The 21,835-nt window shown below is 47.6% G+C and overlaps 1 protein-coding gene across 1 annotated transcript in view; it reads right to left on the bottom strand.

Moving 5' to 3' along the window:
- Window positions 1-13,823, bottom strand: part of MBOAT2 (membrane bound glycerophospholipid O-acyltransferase 2) — a 216,005-nt gene extending 202,182 nt beyond the window's left edge. The window contains exon 1 of the mRNA XM_090032473.1: window positions 13,587-13,823. Within this exon, the coding sequence (XP_089888599.1) occupies window positions 13,587-13,658 (72 nt within the window). The 5' untranslated portion in view covers window positions 13,659-13,823. The remainder of the gene's footprint in view (window positions 1-13,586) is intronic.
- Between the last annotated feature and the right edge of the window lie 8,012 nt (window positions 13,824-21,835).

Raw genomic sequence — 21,835 nt, 5'->3', positions numbered from 1 at the left:
ATTAAAAAAGGTTGAAAACCCAGGGGTGCTCTATGAGAAAGTAGGAATAGGCTTCAAGCAGTCCAAAACCCAGGTCTCCTACTTTCTCTTCCCCAAAGACAATTAAGTCTACAGTGGTGTTTCATACTAAAAGCCTCATGTTAACAGAGACACCTAACTTGGGGCTACGACAAATAGAATAAATGCTGCCTCACTCCACAAGATGGACACAATTCCAGACACATGCCCCTCTTCTGCACTTCCTATTAGCTAGTCTGCACATCCTTATTTAGCCAAATATGGGCTCAGATTATACATACATATATACAGGTATATCACACACACATTATATATATTAAAAAAAAAAAAACCATAATTACTCCAAATTAGTCATAGCTAAAAGTATATTTAACACGCCTCAAATAATTCAACATATATTCTGATCCTGAAGCAGCACTTAGCTACCAACAGTAAAGAAAGCTGTGAAGTACCTTTAGTCTGTAGCTCACTGAACGTTGCTTCCTCCGCTATCCCTACCCCACAAATTCATTTCTATACCACATGACTAGAAGCTTAGAGAGAGCTAAATCTTATCAGTTACACTGCTTGCATTTGAAATCCTCTTTTTGTTTCTTAGACCACGCTTTGACATAGCAATTTCTCCAGAATCTTTATACTAAAAATGTACCGTAAATATAGACAGACAACATCTGTTAACATGAGCCAATTCTTGTATGTAGTCTTATTCAAGCAAATTACCTCAAGAACTCCTAGAGAAATATTTTCATGAAAAAGGATAGCAAAACAGAATGAAAAGCCTACATGTAATAAATACCAATTCTGGCACTGATCTTTGAACACTTAGGCACACAAACATCATTTGTGTGTGAAGTTATTAAAGTATATATTTGCATTATCAAACCTGCTTTTAATGCATTATACTAAAATAAAACACAAAGTAAAGTTAGCCACAAATGAAATGTATAATATCTTGATAAATCCAGGTAAGGAATGAAATTTAGAATTCAAAACAGCTACCAGTTCAGTTACATAAAAGTTTTCAGAAATCCAAAAACTACAGAAAGAAAATTACCGTTTCCCCTTTCAATGTTTGCAACATCCATATTACTACATTCTGTTAATGTATGAGAACATGAGAGCAAAATTTAGAGCCAAGGTAGATAAACAGCAAAATGGTATGTGAAATATGGTAATTCTTTCATTTGAAAGGTAATGTATTTTCTCTTATATAAAACTTAACTTTTTTCCAGAATTCAGGTGCTGGAAGTTGAGGTGCATACATACCACAAGCTATTACCATATTTCCTTGCAAGGGGAAAGCAAAAGTAAAGCTGAATATGTTGCTCAGGGAAGGGGCAATTGTGTGTTAGACTCAATACTGCAGATGCTATTACTTAGTTACTTACTGCTCGTTACCAGTATTTACAAAATAGTATCTTTTGTTTCTTTATTTGGCCTTTCAAAACAAGGTGTGGATTTTATTTGGGGGTTAGTCAATACAGTACTTGTCCAAAAAATGGCAAGTTAATCCTTAACAAAATATTCACAAACTCTGTGTTGCAGGTGCTCGCAGCCCGCGCAGGGCTGTCCGGAGCAGGCACAGGCAGCCCCAGGCAGGCTGCAAGCAGGGCAGGGCTGCTTCCTCCACTCCTCCTGCCCCGCACTCAGCACCAGCTTGTAACCCAGCCCCACTGCCAGGCTGGCAGTGGGGAGGGTTACAAGCTAGTGCTGAGCGCAGGGAAAAGTGGCCCCTTGTCCACCCCATGGCCAGTGCCCTGGGCTACAGCCACTCATAGCCCACCTGGGGCTGCCTGTCCCTGCTCCAGACAACCCCATGTGGACTGCGAGCGCCTGCAACACAGGGCACCGGCCATGGGGCAGGTGAGGGGCCACTTTTCCCCATGCTCAGCACCAGCTTCTTCCCTGCTGGTGATCGGGGGTCAGGGCTGCATGCTGCACCCACCTGTACCGTGGGGCTGGGGGTCACTAAGACTGAATGGGTGGGGAGCACGGGGTCCACACTGGTGTCCCCGGGCCAGTGCCAACAGGGCCCAGAGCAGGGTGGCAGGAGTGTGGGGTCCTGCCCAGCACAGGCCCACCTCCCTTCTAGTGCAGCCCAGCCCAGCTCCACAGACCCCTGCCAGCCTGCACCCCACTTTGGGCCCTGCTAGTGCTGGCCCTGGGACACTGGTCCCAAGACTGTGACCAGGGGGCGGGGCACCTGTCAAGGAGTGGGGCACCTGTCAAGGGGTGGGGCTACCCATGTGGCCCTCAACAGCCTGCCAAAACTAGGTAAGTGGCCCTCCGCTCAAAACAACTGCCTGTCCCTGCCCTGAATTCTGGATACCTGCTCCCAATATATATATTTTGTCTCCCCACATTGTCTGCTCCTGGACTTTGTTACTTGTGCCATCCAAACAGAGACAGTGATGAAAAATGTTTTCTTCTAGTTTCAAATTAGGTACAGGTCTCTGACTACCTAGGAAATTCTGTACGAAAGTTATGTGAAGAATGCACGTAAAAGAACAACCAAAGGACCAACTGCAATGCCAACCTGGATGTTTCCAAACTATTGGATACTAACCCATTCAACACCCACATTCTCTCAAATATTTTGGTCACATGCTATACTATACATTTACTTTACATCTATACATTACTTCAAAACTATACATTCTGTAGCTGAAAGGCTTCTTCAGTGCGACAGCTAGGTTAAGACCTGTAACATTCTAGAGACAGCACCACATACTGAGCAACCTATGAGGAGCATTCATATGAAAAAAAGTAAATTCCAACTCTTCAAGTGTTTGTAGATAGATGAAGATTTTTTTCCCTGTTTATACTTTTAGTTATTTGTTTTGCACTGTAGTTCTTAATAGCTTCAAAATCTCTCAAGCAAGAATAAAATAAAAGCTGGTCTCTAATATCTAACAGAACAGGTTACGGTGTCAAATAGTTTAAGCCAACAAAAATGGAAAGTGAAACACAAAGAGCAAATTATTTTAATAGAACTGAAACATTTTTCTGGCTCAGTGAACTCATTTCTCACATCTGTAATCCAAGTATTGAGAAGTGCCACAGTGCTTTTGACTTACTTAAGCTAAGATACTACTCTAGAGTCTCCTATGTTCTACTATCAATTATGTTCTCTTTTTATTTCAGCCATAATCATCCTGCTGAGATGCTTGCTCCCAGGAGATAATTATTTAGGTAAATCAGGCATGGATAATATTCCCAAATATGTCCTACAATGCCCACAATAAATCATTTGTTTTCACCGAGTGAAGCCCTCTCCTCCAACCATCCCAAAAAGCAAACAACTCACAGGAATTAGTTAATATTTTTATAAAGTAGTTTTGAGTTTCAGTAACATATAATATTTATGACAAGTTAGTCTGAACCTGTATACCAGATGGCTTTGGATACCCTCCTTGTTAACACAGACTAAGGCTTGACCCTCTATACCTCTAAACACCGTTCTGGCTTACACCCATCATGCAAATTACCATATATTCTTGTAGGCTACTGGTAACTGAGGCAAAGTGTTCTCAAACATCTCTTTCAGCTCCTCAAGGGCAAAAGCCTTGTCCATAAGACACTGGATGGTCCCTTTTTTACTGCCACACACACCACTTCTTTTATCATAGAAGCAGGAAGCAATAAAATAAAGAGCACTGTGAAGCAAACAGGTAGGTCAGAGAAAGTAAAAGTGTATCCATACCAAAGTAACTACAGCACTATACTTATAGTGCTACAGCTCCCTGCACTCAAACTGCATTCCAAAATAGCAGTACCTTGTTCTAATTCAGCTTATGCCACTTAAACTAATTCCTCAAAGTGCCTTTTTCCTACATGGAGAAGCTGACTGGAAGAATTAGCAGTAATAATGATAATGCTATATCTATACTGGGTATATATGCCTTCAGTGGACAATTTTCTGGAGTGAAAAATAACTGTATTCTGAAATAATTGCTCTGCTTTGGAAATCTCCGATTTTTTTCAAATGTCTTCTTAGCTGTCATGCTCAAAATCTGAAAGAAGCATAACAAATGCTGTGATGTACACCCACCTTTGCAAAGGACAGGAAAGTCACTATGAGGCGTGAACCATTCATCTGAATAAATGCTAAGATGCTAACACTAATTTTTAAATTTCAGTATTATCTTAATTCCACAAATCAAAGCAAAGATCACATTTTGAAGAGTTATACAGGCAACCTCCACTTAGCGCTCTTAACTGGTTCCAGAAAAAACAAGTGCTAAGCGAAACCGCGTTAAGCGAAGTCCATTTGCCCATAGGAATGAATGTAAATATAGGTAGTTGGTTACTGCCGCTTCTTGCCGCCGCCACCTCTCCCCACTAGCCCGCTGGCCGCTCCAGTCCTACTTGCCAGCCTGGACCTGCAGTCCTGCTGCCGTGCCCTGGGCCCCCACCGGCGCTGGCTCTGGGCCCCAACCCAGGCCCTGCACTGATGCCCATCCCCCCCACTCACCACTGCTGCCTCTCTCGACCCATCCACCTGCCCACCAGCCCTACATGCCAGCCTGGGCACCGGCACTCCTGCTGCCCTGCTCTGGGCATGGGCCCCTGCCAGCCCTGGCCCTGGGCCCGGCACTCCTGCTGTCCCACGCTGGGTGCAGGCCCCCGCTGGCCTTTGCTCTGGGCACCGCACTCCTCGCCATCTCCACAGCTTCAGCTGGTGAACTCAGGTGGTGGAGCATCCCACAGGAATGGGGTGGATGTTTGCAGCTTCCCCACTACATATGCAGCCAGCTGTAAACCCCACACCGCTCCCGGCCAGCTGCAACCCCCACCCCTTCCCCCCCCCAATGGGACACCACAGTGCCCCACCAGTCTGCATTCACCAACCATGCCTGGCTTCTCCCTACCCCACCACATGCTCACACCTACCCCAACTCACTGCCACTCACTGCACTTGCTGCTGCTGCCACAGCTGCTTCTCCTGCCTTCCTGCCAAAATTCACTGTTCCACTGAGCACTATAGCAAAACTGGCTGAGCACTCAGTGAAATCAGGTATCAATTTTAAATGAACACTATAGCAAAATAGTGCTAATTGAAACCACGTTAAACAGGGGTTGCCTGTAATACTTTTTTTTAATAGTATGTGGAGTATCTGCATTGGAGAAAAAGAAAAATGTGTATGTAGGTAGTTCAGAAAAAACACACCACATACAAAAAACAAACAAATAAACAAAAAAACCAACCCTTGGTAGAATGCAATGGATTTCCAGGCCCTGAAGAGACCTATTCATTGACTGTCTGTTTGAAAAGGCTGGCAAACAAGCAGCAATAACTTCAGAACCATTACTTCACCAAAGCATCCTACAGAGGCAAAGTAATTCAACAAAGATGTCACAAACAAGGCAGAGAGACGTAAAAGATCTGATAAGAACTTCTGTTCAACACAGGCAGTTAAAAACAGGACTTAAGGTTTCCAAACATCTGGGCAAACAGGCATTAGGGCTGGAAGGGACCTGGGAAGATCACTGAGGATCAAAGGATCCCAGCAACATAAGCATCCAAACATTTCTTAAGAGTCCAGAGTAGGGGCTTGCACCAGCTCTGGAGGGAGTCTATTCCAGGCTTTGGGGGCTTGGACAGTAAAGAAGTTTTTCCTTACGTAGCAGGCTTATCTTTCAGAGCTTGGGTTGAGTCCCAGGCTTGAGATCCTGCTGTTTTGATTGGTGGAGCCTATCCACCAATCAGTAGGCAGCAAGAGACAAAGTCACGCCCCTTTCCTGAGGGGAGGGGGAGAAGGGCTCCCCTGGACCCAACTGAAGACTAAACTGTCAGGTCCAGAAGACTTCAGGGGCCAAGCCCTGGAGCATATAAAAGGAGCTGAGTGCGCGGCACAAAGGGCAGATGCGGCAAGGGACTCAAGAAGATCAGAGCCAAGAAAAGCTGGTGAGCTCTTCCCCAGCGGGTAATAGGCCCAAGGTTCCTGAAGCTGTCACTGAAGGAGCAGCCCCGGCAGCAATCCGAGACCACTCGGGCTCTTGATGGCACACAGGGATGGTGCGCAGAGATCCGGCCCTGGGAGTGGTGCGAGACTGCTCGGGCCCATCATGGTGCATGGTTCAGTGCACGGGGCCTTGGCTCAAGCCTGCAATCCTAGCAGTTGGCAGTTGGGGTGCAGCAACAGAACTAGTTGCCACAATTTCCAGAGCACTGCCCCTCGCTGCCAAATTTCCAGACTTGTGGGAAGCCCCACAGACCAAATTCAGCCTGCACGCTGGAGGCTAAGCACTAAAGCACTCTTTTAATAAAACGGTTGGATTCAAATTAATTTAAAATTATGGTTCTTTTTATGAAAATAAGCCTGTTAAGAAATCTGAATTTAATATAAAATGTATTAACACCAAAAACTTGAAATCAATTAAACTAAGTTACACAGGGCATGCTTTTCAAGACTTAAAAAAGACCAAAACAAACTGACATGACAGTTAGGTATTTAAGGGAATAAAATTCTCTCCACTATAGTTTAAAACACTGCGACAATGCTTTCTCAAGTTATGGTCAACTTCCAGAATAGTAGAGAGGTAAAAAAAATTTTTTTTAAATCCCAGAATAATTTTAGCCAATTGTGTATCTTAACCCCTGAAAGAGACCAGCTAAAGCCCTGGTACATGCAATTTTAATCCACTATGCTAATACAGAACTTAATGAGTTAAGAATAGGGTGACCATACCTCCTGGTTTGGCCAGGACAGTCCAAGATGCTGTAGGCAGTTGGTCAAAAGTCCCAGGCCAGAGTCTGCTGGGGAGGCATTGCTGCTGCTGTGCGGAAGCAAAGCATGTAGGGACCTCAGATATGGCATCTTAGATAAGGTCACCTTACGTCCATCTGCCTTGCTCCTGCACAGCAGCAGCGCCTGCCCACCCACCACACCACTCTGCCTCCCTGCCAGACTCTGGCCCAAGACTTTTGACTAACCACCCAGGACTAGCTTGTAGAATCCTGGACAATCCCAACCAAACAAGAACCTATGATCACCCAATTTAAGAACATGTTGAGGGTAATGAGGCAATCTTGTCTCTCCAAACCACATAAAGAAAAGGATGAACAGGAAGAAAAGGATTATCATGTTGCAAGGCCCAAAGTGAACACAGCCATCAGGCCTGAACTCTTCCTGTAGACATCACAGAATTTTTATTAAATCTTATGGGATCTACTTTGGAAAGCTAGAAATAAAAGCAGAGGCACTAGAGGTGCCTGCCATTTGCAGACTCAGGAAGATGTTATGCTGATCTACAATATTCAGTTTTTGAAAGAATTGTGTTGTTTTTGTTAATAGCAACAATAGCCATTTTTTTAAAAAGTTTAAATCCTGAAGAGGTAGATGGATCTGGAAAATGATCTCTACTTACCTCAAGCAAACTAAGACACCTAGGTCAGCTTTCCATCCCCCTGGCCCAGCTGATACACAACTCACCTCTCTACTTCTCATCATCCCCTCTACCTTTGCAATATGTTTCTATGGCAACAAAGGCACTTATACCAGTGCCTAGCAAAGTTTTGGAGCTGCACGCTGGAACAACCTGGCCTGGGTCTGAGACAGGCCAGTCTTCCAACCCAGTCACCATCACCACTGCCACTTCTCCCCACCCCTTCGCTGCAACGCCTTTGTGGTTCTCTGTTGCCCAGCCCCAGCAATGTTACAGGTCATGCCAGCAAAAAGCTGTCAAGGCCCCTAACTCTGTGGACTGAATCCAGCGGTTGTGCAGGCCAGAGCTGTCCCACGGGCCATGTTGCCAACCCCTGACCTATATAAGTCACTTGTATCAGCCACGGTACGTGGCAAAGCAAAAGACAGAAACAGCTTGTCTTGAAAAGAGTTGTCCTGCAGGGACCCAGAACCAATAAAACCCTACTCTTTCCAACCATAAATCTCAAAGCACTTCAAAAAAGATGGCAATTTCATTATCCCTACTTTACAGATGGGGAAACTGAAACATGGGGAAGGAGAAGCAACCTGCCCAACCAAAATAGTTCCTCAAGTCTCCCCAGATCTAGACTAGTAACCTAGAACTCATCTTTGCTTATGAACAAGACCAAGGAGGGAAAGACATGAATGGAAGGGTTAATACAAGAAACCAAGGAAGAAGAGAGCACAAGCAGGTTAAAGAGAAAGGTAAATAATTAGAACTTGTAGTTTTCTTGAACGTAAATTCACTTCCAATCAGTTTCTTCACACCCTTCCCCAACTTATCCACAGGAGAGAGGAGGAGATGAAGGCATGGTACCTTCCTTCAATAAGAATTAAAGCCTCGATGTATTTTTACATTCAAATTCATTCAATATTTTTAAGAAATTTTGTAGAATTCAGTGGCCAGGGGGAGCCTTTCCCTGAAACCAGGAGACTTAAATTATGCAGAAATTGATGGGGTCAGTTTTCATTAAAAATAGTAAACGTCTATGCAGACAGGAAAAAAACGTGTAGGATTGCTTTCCTAAAACTGCTCCTGCTGCTGCTCAGCATAAGAAAAGGCAAAATTACCAGAACTCTACTCAGTTTCTCTGCTGATATTCAGAGCCCCCAGAAAAACAGTGAAATCAAAAAAACAAGACTTTTTTTCAAACCACTTCAGGTAGTCAAAGCAGGGAACTTAAAAATAAGAATCTGAGGGAGAGAAAAACCTATCCCACAATGACAGGGAGATTTTTACGGGAGTGGGGAAGAAAGAAAACTCCTATTGCTTTGAACAGCTGGAGGTGGCTGGAGTTCCAAATATATTCTGCTTCCATGCAAGTTAGCACTCTCACAGGAAGAAGAGTCCAGGAACAGTTTCCCAGTAAACACGCACTCATGTATGTGCAGACAAAGACACGCATAGCGCACAGACACCTGGCCTCCTTCTCCTTTTATCACCAAGATGTTGCTCCTCAACTGCTTTCTAAGCAGCTGGTATTTTAATACTACCCAAACTTCAGGTTTTACTTAGTACCACCACATAAATCCCTTCTATATAAAGCCTGGTCTCCATACGGATTTTGAACTGGTAAAACTATTTCCATCAAGAGATAAGGCAGTCATACCTTTAGCCAAAATAAGTATTAGGCTGTCTTCACTGCCAAAAGGCGAGGTTTCCCTCTTCCCTAACCCACCCCGCAACAGTAAAATAGTTCACCTGCATCCCATTATTTTTCTACCCAGGTTTACCTCCTCTCCCCTTGCTACAGTAAAAAAACCTGATGGAGACCAGAGTATTTTTACAGCAAGATAACCTGATGCATATTAATTGCGTCATGGGGAGGCACCACAACCACACCTACATTAGCAGTGTCCGCCAGCTTTACTGCCTCCCTACTTGGAAGTTGTACCAAACTCAACCACATACATAATCTTTACCTCTTTCCTACTTCCTTGTTTAGCCACAGCTACTTCATTTATCCTTCCTGTTTGTAGAGCAATATTAAATGGCATGTGTTTTTAAAGGTATATCAATTTATTTGAACAGTTTTTATCTCCTCTGTTTTCCCCCCTTAACTTTCATATTCTTTCCTTATCTTCAACATTTCTCTCTTAAAATATAAATTAAATCTCTCAAGGTGACACTTGTTAAGGAAAAAGAAGTTTGGGGTTTGAAATTTTTATTACAAGGTCCCACAATAATACAGCTGTTTTTCTTTCTTTTTTACGTGTTACATGATTTTGCAGCTTTTCAGTCAGTGTTCTGATCAATATATCATTAGTTGATAGATCCATAAGAAAGACATGATAATTTAAAACAAAATGCAAAATACACATGGTTTTTCCTCACATTTTTTCTTGTGTTCGTCTCCGAGCTCTTAAACTAGACACTAAAAGTCCCTGCACTGAAATTGTTCCTGAAGGCTTTCATGTGAATTGTAGAGTCCTATGATAATACCCTGTCATTGTAAAAACATTAGTTGCTGAACACCAACATTGACATAGGTTACAATTTGTGCACTGATTGGGTGCATCTACACAAGATGCTTTAGCGTGCATTTGACTAACTGACTGTGCAGTAAAATGTCACCATCTACATGTACAGACACTTACTGCGTAGTCAATATGGGCATTTTTTACACGTGCAAGCACCGCAGTGCAGGGCACTTTGAAAAGCACCCAGCGCTGCATCGCTCACAGTTGTACAAGTGGCAAAATGCGTGTCAGTGTGCAGAAAGTGGCGGTGGCATACTTTTGAACTAAAGTACATGGAAGCAATGTTCCCTCTAACGTTTAGTGCTCCGTGTGCAATCCTGGCTGGATGCAGGAAAGTGCATTGCCACCATTTTCTGTGTGCTAACTCACATTTCACGCTACTTATACACCTGCATGCACTGCAGGGTGGTGTACATCAGCTCGCATGCAAAGCAGGCTCGATTAATCAAGTCTGTTCCAAAGCAGTGGATCTCCAGCATGCGGTGGGATGATAAGGTATGTATATAAATGCCCTTAGTCAACTGCAAAGTTAAATGTTCTACCTGAAGTAATGAATGCGCAGTAGCCCATGCAAAGCTGACCCTAACAGGGTACATGGCCTAGATACGGCCGGGGTGGGGGGCAGAAATCAGTTGGATGCGAAGCCAGCGGGCAGCGCAGCATCACCAGCACTAGGCAGGCCATGTAGGAAGGGCTGTGGCCACTCCACCTGGCTCTGTGGGGGACCCCAAAATGCACCCCTCCCCCCCAGCCCTGAGCAGTAGCCCATGCAATCAGAGCCAGGGCCAGGAGCTGCCAGGGCAGGGGAACATTGTCTAAACCCAGGCTCTGCACTCGGAGCCTACCCAGATAGCAGGCAGCTCCCAGGGCAGGGAGCAATCTATTTGGTGACTACAGAGCCAGGAACTGCCTGCTGCTGGAGCAAGAGGAGATTGTCCCAGCTCCAGCTCCACACTTGGAGCCCGGCCCAGCAACAGGTAGCTCCCGATCATGGAGTCAGGGCCAGGAGCTCCCTGCACCAAGAGAGTTCCCCGCCTAGCCCAGGGTGACCTGGGACCTACCCAAGAACAGGACAGGTTGCAGCCAGCCCTGGGCTATGCAGGGAAGCCCTGCTGGGCACAGGGCTTGTCCCCATGTGCATGGGGCAGGAGAGCTCTACAGCACCAGATCTCCTGCCCCATGCACATCAGGACCCCTCCAGATGTGTATGAGGCCAGGAGACAGCTACTCTCTGTCAGCCCCTGAGCTAGCACCCAGGGGGAGCCTGGAGCCCCCCCTGGCTGCTACAGGGGGGCACAGCAAGGCTGGAGCAGCCCTCTCTGGACTGCTCCCATTGGGAGCACCTGTAGACATGCTCCCCTAGTAGGCTTACTGAAAGTATTTTTACTGGGCAGTAAGCTTACTTTGAATCAGTAACACATGTAGACGTGTCCATTAGAAGTCTACATGGAAGACTTCCAGTGTCTTGGATAAGCACTAATTCCATAATCATTAATTACTGCATCAACAATTCTCATTAAAAAACTAGGGAACTGCGGTGTTGACACCTGTTGATGCCTACACAGTCAAATGGGTCGTTAACTAGCTGGAGGGCCACACCCAGAGCGTGGTGGCGGATGGGTTATTTTCATCCTGGAAGGATGTGGGCAGTGGGGTCCCCCCAGGGCTTTGTCCTCGGGCCCACACTGTTCAACATCTTCATCAATGACTTGGACAAGGGGGTAAAAAACACCTTGTTCAAATTTGCTGACGACACTAAGACATGGGGCGATGTGGGCACACTAGAAGGGAGGAATAGGCTGCAATCGGGCCTGGACAGTTTACAGGGGTGGGCAGATGAGAATAAGATGGGATTCAACACTGACAAGTGCAAGGTGCTACATCTAGAGAGGAAGAACCAGCAGCATACCTACAGGCTGGGGAACTCCCTTCTCATCAGTGCAGAGGCAGAAAAGGATCTTGGAATCGCAATTGATTCCAAGATGAACATGGGCCGGCAGTGTGGGGACGTGGTCAGGAAGGCCAACCATACCTCGTCATGCATCCACAGATGCATCTCAAGCAGGTCCAAGGAAGTAATAATCCCCCTATATGCGACATTGGTCAGGCCGCAGCTAGAGTACTGTGTCCTGTGCTGGGCGCCACACTTGAAGAGGGATGTGGACAACATGGAGAGGGTCCAGAGGGCCACTCGCATGATCGGGGGCAGCAGGGACCTGAACCTGTTCAGCCTCCACAAGAGAAGGCTGAGGGGGGATCTAGTGGCCATCTACAAACTAGTCAGAGGGGACTAGCACGCATTGGGGGGAGTCCCTGTTCCTCCGAGCACTACCAGGAGTGACCAGGAATAACGGTCACAAGCTGGCAGAGGGTAGATTCAGACTAGACATCAGGAGGCGCTACTTCACGGTCAGCGTGGCTAGGACCTGGAACCAACTTCCAAGAGAAGTGGTGCTGGCTCCTACCCTGGGGGTCTTTAAGAGGAGGCTAAATGAACACCTTGTTAGGATCATTTGACCCCAGTACTTTTTCCTGCCACGGCAGGGGGTCGGACTTGATGATCTGCTCAGGTCCCTTCCGACCCTACCATCTATGCAACTATGAAACAATGCTTAAATACAAACAACAGTTTAAACAAAAGTAAAACTATACTCCAGAGCAAAGAAAAGTGTAATGAATGCCTGCATCACTGAGTCACATGTAAGGTACAACTCTTCGAGTATTAATATTATTTTTTCAACACCCAGGAGAGCCCTACATGCTTTACAGAAATAAAGGCATAGTGACTTCCCTGAAGAGCTTTGTAAATAAGAAGTCAAGCACTGACCCACAGGCTGCCCTCATTTCAGTACAAATCAGCTAGCGGTATCAGTGGGACATCTGCCCATCCATATCTAGCCCACAACCTCCGTCTTAGGCTTGCCTTCTTGCCCAAGTATTCCATCCAGTCACATCTCATTCATTTTTACCCTGCGCTTCTTTTCTTTTCTATGGGTAGTGGAGAATGAGGGCAGAAAACCTAGCTTCTCTCTCAAAACAACTATCTCTGGACATCTGCCTCTTTCCTGCTGTTCAGACTCCTTCATTGGGTCCAGCAGCACTGCATGGAGCCCAACATGTCAAAAACGTCTTCTCCACCAGAACTCTCCAGCTTCCCCACTCGCTTCCTCCACATCCAGGACATCCCCTCACACACTCTGAAGTTTTTCCCCTTCTGATGCAGTTTCCTAGGCTTTTTTTCTCGACACAAAGCACTGCTTTTCCTTTCTCGCCTTCCTTTCAAAACCCCAGCCACACCACCTCCCCCTGGGGCGGCTGCACAGCCCGGCGCCGGGAAGTGGGGAGATGCCTATCCCAGTTTCCCCGGGTCATTTTCGGGTCCTTCCCTGCCCTCCCCCCCGGGCAGGGAGAGGCCGGGGGCGGCCCCACAGTAAACGTGACAGCGCTGCACGCCCGTGCCCGTGACCCCGGGGAGGGGCTGCGGCGCCGATGCACGGAAGCAGCTCGCTGGCTCACCGGCCCGGAGGAGCCGGGCGGCATCTCGCAGACCACCGCCGCTGGGGCGCACGCCCCCATCCACCTCTAGCGGACCGGGCGACAAAGCCCGGCCCCGCCCGGCGCCGCTTCCCGAGCGGACGGGGAGCGCCGCCGCCTCACCTGGTCGATGGGCAGGCGCACTGCGACGCTGAGCGGCTGCAGCAGTGTGGAGCCCGTGGTGCTGGCGGGCATGGCCGCGGGGGGATGCGAACAGCACCGAAAGAAGCCGCTCGCACCCACTCCCGCGGCGGCCGCGCAGCGCAGCCCCGCGCGTCGTGACAACAAGGGGCCCGCACGGCCCGGCCTCTGAGGGATGGCGCCGCGGCCCAATCCAGGCGCCGCGCCCCCGCTGAGTGACAGGCGGCGCCGTCCAATCCACGCCCGCCCCCTCTCACCGCGAGGCGGGACGAAGTATCGCCCCCCAGCCCTCCGCTGTCGGCCGGGACGGGACTGGAAGAGGAGGCGGGCATGGGGGGAGGGGCTGCAAGGGGGCGGGCCCGGGGGTGCTGGGCCCCGCCCCGCGAGACCCCCTATTCCACGCGCGGGGCCGAGAGAGGAGCCCGGACAGCACCGTGGCTGTGGGTGGGCCCCAACGCGGTCCCCACGCGCGGGGCGGTGGTAGGGCGGTAGCCCCGCGCAGACGCGCCACGTCCCCGGCCCCAGCCACGAGCGCGCTGCTGCCCGGGGCCGCCGTCAGGTTGGGTCACAAAGGGCGGGTCCGCAGCCGCCTGCCCGCGCTGTGGGGATAGTGAGGGGATCAGGACCACGGGAGCTGGGTGCTACCGGTGCGGGACTGAGCCCTGCAGCTGCCATCCCACCCAAGCTGCTGTCACCTGAAGGGCTCCTAGTGCAGGGCAGGGGAGAGGGGTGGATGTTTGCAGTCCGGCCAAGGTGCACCATAACCAGGGATCATGGTTTTCTCTGATTTTAAAAAATCCCCAATTTGGGGTTAAAACAAGGACCCCAAACTTCACATTTTTTCCACAATCAAAACGAAACATCACTAAATATATGTATGTATATATCTATGTATATGTATGTATTAGTGACATTTCGTTTTGATCAAAGAAAAATGTGGATTTTGGGTTACAGGCAGTCGTCGAACTTACAACACAATCGGTCCCTGAAAACCGCCTCATATGCCAAAACATTGTAACTCAGAACCAATTTTCTCATAAGAAACAATGTTATAAATGGGAGATTGGTTCCTGAACCAAGGCCTGAAATCCTTTTTTCACTAAAAAATACCCCAGAATTTTGTACTAGATCAATTATAGATGAGTATAATAGTTACATTAATATGTTTATATTGTAAATAGCAATTATATTGATTTGGAAGGACTTCTTTGAGGTGATGTTGCTGGACTTTTTGAAGGGTTCTTGGCTGGAGTCTTCTCAGGAGTCTTGGCTGCGGGTTTTTCTGGAGTCTCATCTGCTTTCTTAAAGAAAGTGTCCAAGGAAGTTTGGACAGATGCTCTCCAGGGAGATAGGTGACACAGCGAACTTGTTCACTGGTGGGGTGTCACATTGGATCAAGTGTTGTAAAATCAAAACTAACATCATAAAGTTGAAACGGTGTCAATTTATAAAGGTTGTAAGTGCAAAACGTTGTAACTCAAAATGTAAGCCAAGAACTGTACCTTTTTTTTCAGATTAAAAAAAAATCCTCAATTTTCAGGTTAAAAAAAGTAACCCAAAATCTACATTTTTCTTGATCAAAATAAACCGCCACTAATGCACAGAGATATATCTAATGATGTTTCATTTTGATCATGGAAAAATATGGATTTTGGGTTACTTTTTCTAACCCAAAAATTGAGGATTTTTTCTTTTTATCAGAGAAAACCAGGATCCCTGACAATAACTGAGTTTTCAAGAACGGATTTTAAAGCCTAGGAAGAAGGAGAGTCTCTCCCCACATGGATGTTAACAGTCTCTGTCCAAGCTGTAGCATTCTCTGGGACAGAACATGCTTCATTCCTGGTCTCACCATTACAAAACTATTTCCTCAGAGCACAAGACCAGAATGACACCTATACAAGGATTAACTAAGGAGTTACAGGATCCTTCTGAGAGAATAACAGCAAGGCATGCTGTTGACCTGGTGGCAAGTCAGTGCCTGATGCAGCACTTATGTTCTTCCCAGTGGATGTTATGCAGCTCTGTCAAGGTTCATATCTTCAGTGAACAAAGAATTGAGGCAGCAGGATTGGCAGCGGTCTCTGTATTAAGAGACAGACAAGCTCTTGCACCCAAAGTTACTTATATTAGTTTAGTCCTTGTTCAGCAATGCCACCTACCTCTTCTAATAAAGACCTCTTCATGTTGTGTTAGTGCTGGATTTTCCCTTGTGTATACATTTTTACTCTTAATCTATTAATCTGAACATTGATGGAGTTTATATAGAATGTCCTGTTGTGATCTGTGGAAATATATATAGTTAGTGCGCTTGCGCTCTCACATGCTCTCTCTGTCCTTATATATATAGTTAGTGCTCTCCCAAGGCATGATACTGCAGTGCAAATGCACAGGACATGCCCTCTATCATAGCTCCTGGACAGTGGAACCACAGGAGTGTCACATTGTGCCATGCTAGGCTCAGCCTCTCACAGAAGCAGATTTGACTGGCACGTACCTAGTGCTGTTCTAACAGCCACATGGAGCAGAGCACTACGTCTCAGCAGAGCACACCCTATAATCCATCAAAGATATCAGCGACTACTAAGAAGTACTCACTTTGAATTTACAAAACTCTTTTGATCCCAAAAGTTCAGCAATTCATTTAATCTCTGAAATAGGAGATTATACCATTCCTTTTTACAAATCATAGAATCATAGAAAATTAGGGTTGGAAGGGACCTCAGGAAGTCATCTAATCCAACCCCTTGTTCAATGCAGGACCAACCACCACTGTATCACAGTTTGCAGATGACACAAAACTGTGGGGAGAAGTTGACACACCGGAGGGCAGGGAACAACTACAGGCAGACCTGGACAGGTTGGACAAATGGGCAGAAAACAATAGAATGCAATTTAACAAGGAGAAATGCAAAGTGCTGCACTTAGACAGGAAAAATGTCCAGCACACCTACTGCCTAGGAAATGACCTGCTCAGTAGCATGGAAGCAGAAAGGGATCTCAGAGTCCTAGTGGAGTCGTCAGTGTGATGAAGTCATCAGCAAAGCTAACTGCACTTTATCGTGCATCATCAGATTCATGACAAACAGAACCAAGGAGGTGATACTTCCCCTCTATGTGGCACTGGTCAGACCGCAGTTGGAATACTGAGTCCAGTTTTGGGCGCCACACATCAAGAGGGATGTGGATAACCTGGAGAGGGTCCAGAAAGGGCCACTCATATGGTTAAGGGCTTGCAGGCCAAGCCCTGCGAGGAGAGACCAGGGCACCTGGACCTCTTCAGCCTCCACAAGAGAAGGTTGAGAGGCAACCTTGTGGGTGCCTATAAATTCATCATGGGGGCTCAGAAGGGAATTGGTGAGGCTGTACTCACCAAGGCACCTCTGGCAGCCACAAGAAATAATGGCCATAAGCTAGCAGATAGCAGATTTAGACTGGACATTAGGAATAATTTCACAGTTAGAGTGGCCAAAATCTGGAATGGGCTCCCAAGGGAGGTGGTGCTGTCCCCTACACTGGGGGTCTTCAAGAGAAGGTTAGATAGGCATCTGGCTGGGGTCATCTGAACCCAGCACTCTTTCCTACCTATGCAGGGGGTTGGACTTGATGATCTATTGAGGTCCCTTCCGAACCTAACATCTATGAATCACCCCAGCCGAGACTTTGTTGACCTATTCTTAAAAACCCAAGGATGGAGAGTCCACAACCTCTCTGGGTAACCTGTTCCAGTGCTTTACTACCCTCCTGGTGAGAAAGTTTGTCCTAACATCTAACCTAAACTTCCCTTGCTGCAATTTGAGACAGTTGCTCCTTGCTCTGTCACCTGCCACCACTGTCCAGTTCCATCCTCTTTGGAACCCCCCTTCAGGTAGTTGCTGTTAAATCTCCCCCTTCCCCTGCCCCAGTCTTCTCTTCTGCAGACTAAATGAACCCAGTTCCCTCAGCTTCTCTTCATAAGTCATGTGTCCCAGGCCCCTACCCACTTCTGTTGCCCTTGGCTGGACTCTCCAGTTTGTCTATATGGTTTCTGTATTAGGGGGCCCAAAACTGGACACAGTACTCTTGATGTGGCTTCACCAGTACCAAATAGAGGAAAATAATTACTTCCCTCAACATGGAAATGTGAAAACAAGAGTTCACCAGCAATGTTCCCCCTAAGGAGCAGTGGTCCATGAGCACGCCACCTTGGTCCGTGAGCATGCTGCCTCAGTCCAGTGTGGGACAGTTACCAAAGGGGGCTGAGGGCCGGAGGCTGGAGCTGGGGGCCAGGGGCTGAAGCCAGGGGCCGGTGGCTGGAGGCTGGGGGCCAGGGGCTGGGAGCTGGGGCCAGAGGCTGGAGCCAGCAGGCTGGAGGCTGGGGCTGTGGCCGGAGGCCAGGGGCTGAAGCCAGGGGCTGGTGGCTGGAGCCGGGGGCCAGGGGCTGGACGTGGGAGGCTGGGGACCAGGGGCTGAAGCCAGGGGCTGGTGGCTGGAGGCTGGGGCCAGGAGCCGGGGGCCAGGGGCTGGGAGCCGGGGACCAGGGGCTGAAGCCAGGGGCTGGAAGCTGAGGCTGGGGCTGGAGGCTGGGCCCAGGAGCTGGAGCTGGAGCCTGGCATGGGCTCCACGGGCTCCGGGGAAGTGCTCCAGTGCCAGGCCCTGATGCAGGGGAGCAGAGCACTTCCCTGGAGCTGGCGGAGCCCACGCCAGGCTCCAGCTCCGGCTCCAGCTCCAGCCTCTTCTGGTGTGCAGCCTTGAAAAGGCTGTGCACGGCCGCACTTTTAGTTGTTCCCCAGGATCATGTGGGCATTCTGTGAAAAAGCTGGAAATAGAAAATATGTACTGTGAATCCTAGTATCTGGGTAAATTCATAGCTAATAGTTACACTTGGGCAATGAAAGTAGGTATTATTTTAGCAGGTTTCAATAACAAACTGCTTTTATTGTCATAACTATCTGGATTACCACCAACAATGTAGCAAGGCTGGGGCAAACAGGGCACCAGCTCCAGGCACTGACTATGAGGGAGCGTGTAACAGAGTCATCTCTTCAAGGCTGGCCATCCTGCCCCTGGAGTATCCTCTTAGCTCCCTGCTTTGCCACCTCTCAGGTAAAACTCCACTTCTTTAAGCCGCCATGCCTAGTTAGTATTAATATCTAGAAAATGGAAGGCTGCCCCAGGGCTTCCCAAACGTGAACTTGCCTTAAGGACTAATTGCATGGCTCTGTCCAGCCCTACATCATACCACTTACAGGTATTATCACCCCCTGGTATTCATTCAGATGGTCATCCAACTCCCAGGGTGGCACGTTCCTGCCAAGCACTTTGCCTCACCTCTCTGGGCTACGGCCAAGTGCAGCCTTCCTGCCTGGAGTCTCCCTTCACCCCTCACCGGCTCTCAGACCTCCCTGGTCCCACACTGCCTACTGGGTTTCCTGTGCAGTTTACCCCAGTTCTGAAGCTTTCCAGGGGTCCTGCAGCAACCCTGCTGCAGGAGGTCTCCTTCTGGCATTCAGGGCTACCCTTCCTGACTAGCTCAGGCCCTTGGTTTATGGGTATCACATCCCTGTCCAGTTAGGTGTCTCCCTTAATCAGCCCCTGCCACACTTGAAGGCTACTGGCACAGGTGTGCCAAGTACTTTGTCACAGGGTGCTAAAATCCCCCCTACCAGGAGACTTTGCCAAGACAGGGCCAGCTCTGGACTGCCCCTGCTCAGCCATAGCAGTGGACCTGTGCAGCAGAGGGGCAAGTGGGGCAAAAGAACGGTGTCCCTCCATTGAGCGCCTTTGACAGAGCAGGCACAGTCCTGCACACAATATGTATGGATTTGGTGGCATGGCAGGGAAGGAGCTGGCCACAAGGATGCTGCCACTAGAGCTGACACTGCTATAGTAGCAGCACCCAGTATCTTACCTACCAGGTAAGAGTTCCTTCCCCCCTGGCCTACAGACTGCTGGTTGCCAGCCTCTGACCTAGAGGATAACAAGATGATTAAGAATGACCAACATTGGTTAATCATGAGCAAGTAATGGTTAACCAACTTGATTTGCTTTTACAAAGTGTTGGGGTTTGTGGATGGGGAAACAGCAATGACTGTGATTTACCTCAACTGTAGGAAGGCTTTTGACACTGCCTCACATGACATTCTCATTAGCTAACTAAAGAAATATAGTCAAGACCAAAGTACTATAAGGTGGATACATAATTGGTTGGATTATTTCATTCATACAGTAGTCATCAATGGCTTTGGGGACTGACAGACATGCAGGTCCCTACTCTAACTTATGACACTTTACCTAAAGCACCATTAGTTAGAACAACCCAAACGTCTCCCCCCCACAACCCCACTGACCCAATAGACTATTGAGGCAGGGGGAGGAGGGATCTAGCTGCACGTTGCTCCACTTTGGAGCCAATCCAGCAGAAAAGCCTGCCTCTAGGCAATTGCTCCTAGGTTTGTCCTCCCCTCCCAGCTCCAATGCTGTCTGCAGGAAGAGAGGGGGGAGAAGGAAGGGGAGGGAGCTGCAGGCTGTGGTTTGTCTGACCTGAGCTAGAGTGGGAGAGGGCAGAGAAGGGAGCCACAAGGTGGGGAGGCTCCAATCCACACTCCACAGCTCAGGTTGGGAAAACCCCAGCCCAGCAGCTCCTTCCCTTCCCTTCTCCTCCCTCCCTTTCAGCAGACAGCACTGGGAGCAGAGCTGGGCTGCATCAACCCAGCCCTGAACATGCTAACAGACTGACCCTAGGGAACAGAAGTTCCCTAAGGTACACTTTGGAGTGCCTCCATGTGATCCCTCATTAGATGAAGATTAAATTGTCGCACGATCCGCCACTTTTAAAGTGCTCTGTAGCCACACACTTGTGTCACAGCATGGCTGTAGAGTGCTTTCAGGGGGCCAATTGCACACCAAATGTCACTTCTGTCAGTGCCCTCAATGTTTAATTGGGAAGAAGTATCAAATGAGGTGCCTAACAGCTTGTCCTTGATCCAGTGATATTTAATAGTTGCTTTAATGATTTGGAAATTTGCTGTGTGGAGTTGCAGACACTCTGGAAGGTAGGACTGGCATTCAGAATAACATTAATAAACTGGAAAAATTGCCCCAAATTAATCAAATGCAATCCAGTAAGGACAAACACAAAGACCTGCTGTTGGGAAAGAAAAAGCACATGCACAAATCCAAACTGGGGAACACCTGGCTAGGCAACAAAGGACCTCGGGATTATACTGGACTGCAAACTGAATATGAGTCAACAGTGTGCTCTTGTTGAAAAAAAAGCCAGGACCATAGTGGGCTGCATTAAAAGGAGTGTCACTTATAAATCAAGAAAAATAATTATTTTGCTCTCACCTCACCTGGAGCACTTTGTCTAGTTTTGGGCAACATGGTTCAGGAAAGATGTAAGCAGAAAGTGTCCAACAGAGTAAAAGTAATTATTAGGGGCCTAGGAAAAGTAACTTACATGGAAAGGTTAAAAGAATATATTTAGTCTAGATAGGAGAAAACTTGGGGGCGGGGGAGCAGGAATTGGTAACAGTTATCAAATACCTGAAGGGCAGTTCCAGAGATGATGGTGGTGGGCTACTCTCTGTGGCTGCAGGGGCAGGACAAGAAATAACAGTGAAATTTAGGTTGAATATTAGTAAGAGCTTTCTAACTGTGAGGTAGTTGAGCATTGGAACAGGTTACATAGAGATATTGTGGAATTTCATACCTGCAAGTTTTAAAAGCAGATTAGACAAACACTTATCTGGACTGGTTTAGGCAGAAATGGTCCTGCCATGAGCAGTGGGTTGGACTTGATGATCTCTTGACATCCTGTCCAGTCCTGTTTTTCTATGATGCTGATTAACAGCTTTGATCTGTGAAAAACTCACCATGCCAAAGCATAAAGTAGAAGTGTTAGAGTGTTGTAGCCTTGAAGAAACAGGGAAAATGTGACAAGCAAGGTTTGGCAGTATCTTTTATTGGACCAACTGCATTGTTGGGTGATTTTAGGATGGAAACAGACATTGCCTTTTGTTGTCTTTGTACTGCCATAAACATTTTTACAGTAGTACAAAGGCCAAACAAACAGATGTCCACACCCCTTGTCTTGCCACGAATACCCAAAATCTGTGGCCACAGCAAAGGTGCCGCTAATTTGTACTGCTATGTAGTGTCAGATGTCTATTTGCTCTGAGGCAGGAGACCCAACTAAGTGTTATGGAGGCTTGAGAGGCCCAATCCTGTGCACCCCAGAAAAAGCTGGG

Source organism: Crocodylus siamensis, chromosome 1, assembly GCF_052110815.1.
Source record: "Crocodylus siamensis isolate JL-2025a chromosome 1, ASM5211081v1, whole genome shotgun sequence".
Classification (NCBI taxonomy): Eukaryota; Metazoa; Chordata; order Crocodylia; family Crocodylidae; genus Crocodylus; species Crocodylus siamensis.
The sequence above is the reverse complement of the archived record's forward strand: the minus strand, read 5'-3'. Positions and strand labels throughout refer to the sequence as shown.